The sequence below is a fragment of the Arvicola amphibius genome, chromosome 6, assembly GCF_903992535.2.
Source record: "Arvicola amphibius chromosome 6, mArvAmp1.2, whole genome shotgun sequence".
In the NCBI taxonomy this organism is placed as follows: Eukaryota; Metazoa; Chordata; class Mammalia; order Rodentia; family Cricetidae; genus Arvicola; species Arvicola amphibius.
Window position 1 is genome coordinate 123,157,125 of NC_052052.2, and position 7,674 is coordinate 123,164,798.

The following is a 7,674-nucleotide window of genomic DNA, read 5'->3' on the forward strand; positions in this document are numbered from 1 at the left end:
CCTTCATCTTACTCTGTGCACTCTTGCCACTACTTAGAGCCAATCATTTGAATTTCATGGATCTTTCTTGTGTTTGTCTACTTAAATCCTCATTCTTGCAAATTTTCTACCTTTGTATGTCATTATTTTGTCACTAGATGATTATCGTTTTATCTTATAAGCATGCTATAATACCTCTCATCTTAAAAATTCTCTCCTTTATCTTTCAACCCTTGCTGACATTACCCGCTTCCTCTGCTCTTCTTTACAGTTTGCCTCCAACAGAAGATTCACCTCGGTTGCCGGCCTCTCAGAAGTTCCCTGCCTGTCTCTCACATTCTCTACTCAGAGTTCCTACAGTGATTCCACTTGTGTTGGTTTGTTGGTTCTCACAGGACTAAACCTAAGGCTTGGTTTTCAGGTCCTACCTCACTTGGCCAGTGAGCCACATTTGACAGCGTTGCTTACATTTTCCTTCTGGATACACCTTTCTTTTCAGGATGGCCCTGCTCCTGATCCCCTCCTACTTCTCCATTCCTCATTTTGACTCCTTCTCATCATCCTGATCTAAAAGTTGTACATACTGCTACCTCTGCTGGGAACACTCTCCTCAATTGTCGGCCCATTGCTTCCTCATGTCTGTCGTACAGAACTTGGATGGAATGTACTTTCTGATCCCTTGCTCAGCACAATCCTGGTGATCTTTATAACCAAATGCCCGTCTTTTGAAAGCATTAATTGGTAAGGATGACTCATGATTAGTGAAAGGAAAATACTCATAGAGCATAAGATAAAATGTTTGTTCTATACTTTATTTTGAATGATATTCTACAATGCTCATAGGAAGCTAGGGTATTTTTAATTTATACTACTTTACGCCTAAGTAGTATACTTTGTAAATTATTCTATAAACTGCTGGACTGTAGGAACATTAATAAGACACAGTGATGTTTTCATCATGAGTTCTCACATTGTTAGTTCCTGTAACCAATTACAGTGATATAAAATATTTTGAGAAAAATGTGGTAAAAACAAAATAAGCCTCATGGGAAAAATTCATCTGGAATTTTATTAAGGGGCTTACAAAATCAGTGTTTCAATAGAAATAGCTATTCTGTTTTTTACTATCTTTCTTCCCACATAGTAAGACTTTGTTGTCAATTAAAAAAACAACTTAAGAAGGTTTAATTTGGCTTATAGTTTATTTTGGTTATATGCCAACATGGAGGAGAAAACATGGTGGCAATATCATCATGTATGAGAGTGTTGCTGGGTCTCCCCACCGCCTCATAAGTCTGTAGAACAGAAAGCAGGAAGTGGACAAGGAGGTGGAGTAAGGCTGTAAAATCTCAAGACCAGATCTCACTGACTTACTTCCTATAGTGAAACTCCACTTCCCACAAGGCCTTACAACTTCACAATACAGTGCCACCAGCTGGGGACCACACTGCAGTGTGGTGCATATTTAAATAAGTACAATGTGACCTGTTCAAATTAATCACCATGACAGCAGGGGAGGCTCTGCTGCCAGTAATATAAATATGAATAGATCAATATCCAGAGAATAACCAATACAAACATTGCAACATTTCCCGCAGTTCATCTCATTTCTTCCTTCACGCATTCAAAATATTTTCATAACATATGGGAACTAAACATTTGAAGCAAGAAGATCCCTCTGCCATCTCTTGGTAGTGACAGGCAGATTAAATATTAGCAAGAACTTTCTCCTCTTAATCTTGCTTTACATATTTTCTTCTTTAGTCTCTCTTGTTTGAAAGTCAAACATGAATCCTTAAGGTCAATTATGTATGTGTGTGATTTAACCTATACAGACTCTGTGAGTCAATTACAGTGTTGGAGATATTAAAGCCATATAGCTGAACTAGTTGTTTTGGCTCTTGGGTAGGCATTTGGCACTAGAAAAGCACATTGGAATTTTCTAGAAAATAGTGTTTCTTCTGCATTATTTCTAAGATCTTTGCTTTCATATTTGTTAAGGACCCACTAGGCAGAGTCATTGTAGTTTTTTTTGTGAAAAATGGTGATGATATTCCCAGTAGATATTTTGCAAAGATTGATCATTGTTTTATTCAAGTTAGAATCCCTTGGTTATGAACTTGAGGAACTTGAGAAGACACAATGCTTTTCAATATAGGAGGGGTATCATATTCCCTCAACCCATTTTTTTTCTCATGAAGTGTCCGTTCTGTCTGTAATTCTAGACCATCCCTAGGTCTGATAGTATGTAAAGAAGGTGGTTAAGAAGACAAAACCTATCCTTGATTATTCCTTGCTATAGATCTGCACTTCCCTTCCCCAGCACTTTCTTTACGGCCTCTTTGACATCTTTGTTTCTCAGAGTATAGATCAGGGGGTTAACACTCGGTGTGACAATGGTGTAGAAAAGAGTGAGGAACTTGCCCTGGTCCTGGGAGGAGGTGTTTGCCGGCTGGAGGTACATGTATATAATAGTGCCGTAGAAGAGAGAGACAACAATTAAGTGGGAGCTGCAGGTGTTGAAGGCTTTCTTTCGTCCAGCAGCTGACTTGATCCTAAGCACTGCCCGGGCGATGTAACCGTAGGAGATAAGGATGAGAATAAGCGGTGCCAAGATGATAAAAATCGCCAAGGCAAAAGCCAGTGCCTCCAGGGCCGTAGTGTCCACACAGGCCATGCCAATCAGCGCTGGCATCTCACAGAGAAAGTGGTCCACCTGTCTGTGCCCACAGCGGGGCAGCATCAACGTCTGGGGTGCCATTATGAGAGAATTGCCGAAGCCGCTCAACCATGCCACCGAAGCCAGCTGCCCGCAGAGGCGAGGGTGCATGATGACGGTGTAGTGCAGGGGCCTGCAGACAGCAGCGTAACGGTCGTACGCCATGACAGCCAGCAGGACGCATTCTACCCCTCCCAAGGCTAAAACGAAATATAGCTGAATAGCGCAACCCACATAGCTGATGGTCTTGTCTGGACCCCAGAGGTTATAGAGCATCTGTGGGATGGAGCCCGTGGTGAAACACATGTCCAGGAATGAGAGGTTGGCCAGAAAGAAATACATGGGTGTGTGCAGCCGGGAATCCAGGGCCGAAAGCAAGATGATGGTCACGTTACCAAGTAAAGTCAGCAGATAGAAGGAGAGAACTGTGACGAAGAGGATCAGCTCTAGGCGAGGACGGTCAGAGAAGCCCACCAGGATGAAGCCATCAAAAGACGTCCTGTTGTTCTTTTCCGTCACCTGCGACCACATATTACCTAGGAGGAGACAGACAAGGGTCGGTGAGAATCGCAGACTGCTATCTTCAAACACAATGCCTGGTGAAGTGGTACCGTGGGAATCGCTTTAGAAACGCTGGGTGCGTGACCTAAAGTTTCCATAGGCACTGATATAAAACGTGGTCTGGTCTGAAAAGTATCAAATCTGAATTTGTAAAGCTCCAGCTTGTGTTATCTGTCAACATTTTGAATCACAACCTTTCATTAGTAGTCTGGAAAATACTTCCTTCCAAAAAGTGACTGTCACCAGGCTTGGTGGTGCACACCTGTAACCTTGTACCTCAGAGGCAGACAGGGTGGATCAGGAGTTCAAGGTCAGTGGGTGGGAGACCAGAAGGGGCTATGTAAAAAAGCCTGTCTCCCAAAAAGGTTGATTCTTGTACAAAGGATTCAGTACTCAAAAATTTCCATCACTTTTAAAAATGAGGAAATACCTAGTTGTCATTGTAGCCTGTGCCCTGTGGGTATGATAAGGGCTTGTTCCTAGATCAGGGACTTGGACTTTCCACTCCTGAGAAATCTAGAATCCACGCCAAAACCAGGGTAGAAGTGACCCAGCAAAATGGTAGAAGGAAGCTTATCTTGTCATTATTCACGTCTGTAGCTGCTGGTCCCATCCATACTGCGGACTGAAAAATGACCCCAATATCCTGTGCCAGATAAGAAAAGAACAAAAAATGCACATCATTACCTCAGCATTCTCAGCTCTATACCTCTATGACATTGCTATGGCTTACATCACTAAGGTGTGTTTTATTCCCGGAGCTGGGAGTTTTCTCACATTGGGAAAGCCTTCCCACGAAGATCAAAAGGACAAGTGAAGCCCCAGAGCCCATCCCAGTGGAATGAATATGGAGCATCCTCTTAGTTTTCTCTTCCTCTTATGCTTTATGCTTACAGTGAGCCCTGTTTCTAGGGAATCTATTCTGATTATTTTCTTTATCTGTCCCAGTTTCACTGCACTAAAAGGTTTTGTATCTTCTATAATGTTTTACATTCTCAGTTTGGGGCAGCAGTTTTATGTTTTAGGTGTGATACAAATCAGCCACTTTACTTTTCATATTTTCCTAAGCAGTTAATAAAAAGCCACAGGACACTGACTTTTATTAGCAAATACATCTCTTGAGTATGCTAGAGCACAAATATATTTCGTCCATCAAACATTAACACAAATTGAAAATAAAATGTTTATCAAAATTATTCCAATAGAGTCTGCAATGATTTCTGTAGTTGTGGAGAGATTGGTGGGTGTGATAATATTGATAATCTTTAAGAAATAGTACTTTGATAGCTGGAAGCCAGTGTTTATGATGAGTTGGCAAGGCTTTACTGATTCCTCTTGTAAAATGAAAATTTAGAAAATTGCAAATAAACCGGAGGTGAGAGGTATCACCCAAATAAAGAGAAAAGTGCTTCAAACTTTGGAATTTAGAGTGTTTATTATTTTCTAATAGCTAAAAGGGAACAGCAGCTAATTTTGAATGGTAGAATGAGTGTATTTTTTTCTGTTAGTCTTTGTAAATTCTCTTTACATTTTAAACAACTTAAAATATAACAGAAAATAAATAATGAGTTATAGGCCATTTAAAAAATAATGGGACTAGTATCACTTAGCTGTTTTGAACTGGGTACTAATGTTAACTATTGGATGTAATTTAGCTCACTTCATTTTCTCATTCTTGCCAAAAGATCAGTCGTGTGATTATTCAACAGTACTGATTAAGCCACTGAGACCAAGACAACAATCAAATGACCAGTCTTAACTCATATGGCTAGCACATATGATCTCCTTCAGTTTTATCCCATAATCATCCTTTCAGTAAGGACTCGAGCCACAAATTTAGGCAGCACAATGATCATGTTAAATATGCACACAGCAAAACTTGAGTTGTAATGTTGAGACTTCATCTCAGGTATTTTGACTTATTAGATCAAGTTTAATAAAGAGCCTTGCTTCTAAATTCAGAATGGTCAGTCACTATCTTGGCAAAGACAAGATATAAAATATATATCATATTTTTCAGGGAATGAGAAACGCAATTAAATTTATCTGTTGTGTTAATATTGAGCATTCTGCCCTCGGTACTCTGCAGAATAAGGCTAATGAAGCCATGGGTATCTGGAGAGACTGACTGGGACTGACAATGACTTTATTCTGTGGCTACTACTCTTAGAACTTTCCTATGACATTCATGCATGTACATGTTTATTGATTGTACAACAGAACACAAATCCTGGTTCCTTTCTTTTCCTCTTAATCCAACCAGAGAACATTCAAATACAATCACAGTCATCAGTGCTCCATTCTGATTCATCGGCTCAGTAACTTCTGTTCTTTACCCAGCCTTCCCTTGGGGACAATTGCTTCCTTACATATTATACTTTAAACAGTGAACACCTACATCTTTTATTGGTCTAAAATTTTATTTTAAATATGTGTGTGTCTATCCTTACTTGAACCTAAATGAACGACTTTAAACAGAAACATTCCTTCACAAGGGACACTACGTTAACTATTTAACTTTGGTAAAACAGTTTGTGATTTTTAGTATGTAAATGTTTTTCCATCGTTCTGAAAAAGAGTACAAACGTTTACCTGTTTTGTGATTTCTAGATCCTTGGCCAGATCATTTAAACTTTACATATTCTAAAAAATCAAATAGTGCTCTCATATCAGCTGCTATCTAATTACCTTGCCAGGTACCAGCATGGAGTTTATTGCTTTGATGGTTCAGAGGGGTGAACTAAGAAGTTGTGGAGTAAGAATGACACGGGTGTTTCAAAGTGAGCCCATTGCTCACTCTGTGCATGCAGTGGTCACAAAGCTGTAAGACCCAGTAAGGACATCTTGTGTTCTCTTTACAGGTTGTCCATGTTGAGGTTCAATGTCACAGCATCACTCAGCATTCCTTACTGAGAGGTCTCACATGATACAGGATTAGAACCAGTATCTCTATCTTTAGGATAGCTATCCTTACAATTTAGTAAGTTCCAATGTTTTCTAAGTTTATTTTGGGGAGAAAAACTCCACTAAAGCACTTACAAAACTTTCTCCAGTCTCAACACAGAATGAATTATATTTAACCACAACTTTTAATATATGATAGAGACTCTGTAAATGAGCATACTGATCTGACCACAGCCTGAGTTTCTCAAACATCAGATAATTTACAGGCTTAAGTCATAGGATCAATAACTTACCAAATTTACTGGCACCCTTAGAAATGCCATGGCCACAACTCGTTCTTTTTCCTGGGACTTCACTTGGAAGTCAAGTGGAATAACCAGAGTGTGGACAAAGAGAGGAGAAAGGATTACTTTAGAAAGTCTATGAGAAAGGAGCTAAGTCAAGGGACAATAGGACCTAGTAGAGTGGAATTGGCCTGGGTAAAGGAAGAATGTTGGTGAGCACACCAGGATCATTCCACCCATGCTGTAGCATGAAGCCCATCTACAGCCTCCCAACCCCATATGAGGAGCCAGAGAAAGGGCAGCTTGGGATGACCACTAGCATAGGTGGGTGGTGGGTAAGAATCTAAGCACTCACATCTAGCAAGCAAGAACGTCTTAAGGGTGTCAGAGTTGATCTAGGATTGGTTACTTTCTGCCTCACTCTATGGGGGACTTTTAACACACCCACCCAAATTCCCTTAGCTAATTATTGCTAACAAGAATTGGGAGAGTGTATGGTCTCATAGGGAATCCTACTATTTCCAGCACACTCTCTCCCTCTTTGAAATTTGCTCTGTGTGGTGTGTGTGTGTGTGTGTGTGTGTGTGTGTGTGTGTGTGTGAGAGAGAGAGAGAGAGAGAGAGAGAGAGAGAGAGAGAGAGAGAGAGAGAGAGAGAGAGAGAGAGAGAGAGAGAACCAAGTCTTTCTGGTGGAGTCTATTTTGATCAAGGCTGACAGTTAATAACGAGCATTAGGTACAGGAAGTGGCCACCCCATTTTGGTTCAGAATGTAACATAGAGTCAAGGAAAAGAAGCACAAGGCTACATGGTTGTGTCATTTTCCTCTTGTGCTAATATCCTATACAATGTGCTCAATCATGCAATTAAAGAAGCACTGTTATTTAATTATCTTCACCAATTTATTTAGTTAATGTTCTATGCAGTTTTAGGAGCCATACTGACAAATTTAGCAGACTACTTTCTATTTGGAACAGGTCTGTCATAAAAGAGGATGACTTAAAAAGAGAAAAAGATTCCACTTGATATTTAAAATTACCACAAAAATGTTAAAATAATTTAACTTTCTTATTTGTAATTTGACATAAACTGGTTATGACCTGACTGATAACTTCAACTCAGAAAGTTAATCCATGTAGGTTAAAAGCAATACATAACTGTGTCCGCTCACTTTATTGTATGTTAAAGTCAGAAGTAAATAACTTAGGAACGAATGCAAATCACAAGCAT

General features: G+C 39.8%; 1 protein-coding gene across 1 annotated transcript; it reads right to left on the minus strand.

Moving 5' to 3' along the window:
• Positions 1-2,275: 2,275 nt before the first annotated feature.
• On the minus strand, positions 2,276-3,229 carry LOC119817345 (putative olfactory receptor 2W6). The gene has a single exon (XM_038334538.1). The coding sequence runs from the start codon at positions 3,227-3,229 to the stop codon at positions 2,276-2,278; it is 954 nt and encodes a 317-aa protein (XP_038190466.1).
• Between the last annotated feature and the right edge of the window lie 4,445 nt (positions 3,230-7,674).

Excerpts from the sequence above, each read along its gene's own strand:
- LOC119817345 (XM_038334538.1), bottom strand. The coding sequence starts at position 3,229 with ATGTGGTCGCAGGTGACGGAAAAGAACAACAGGACGTCTTTTGATGGC.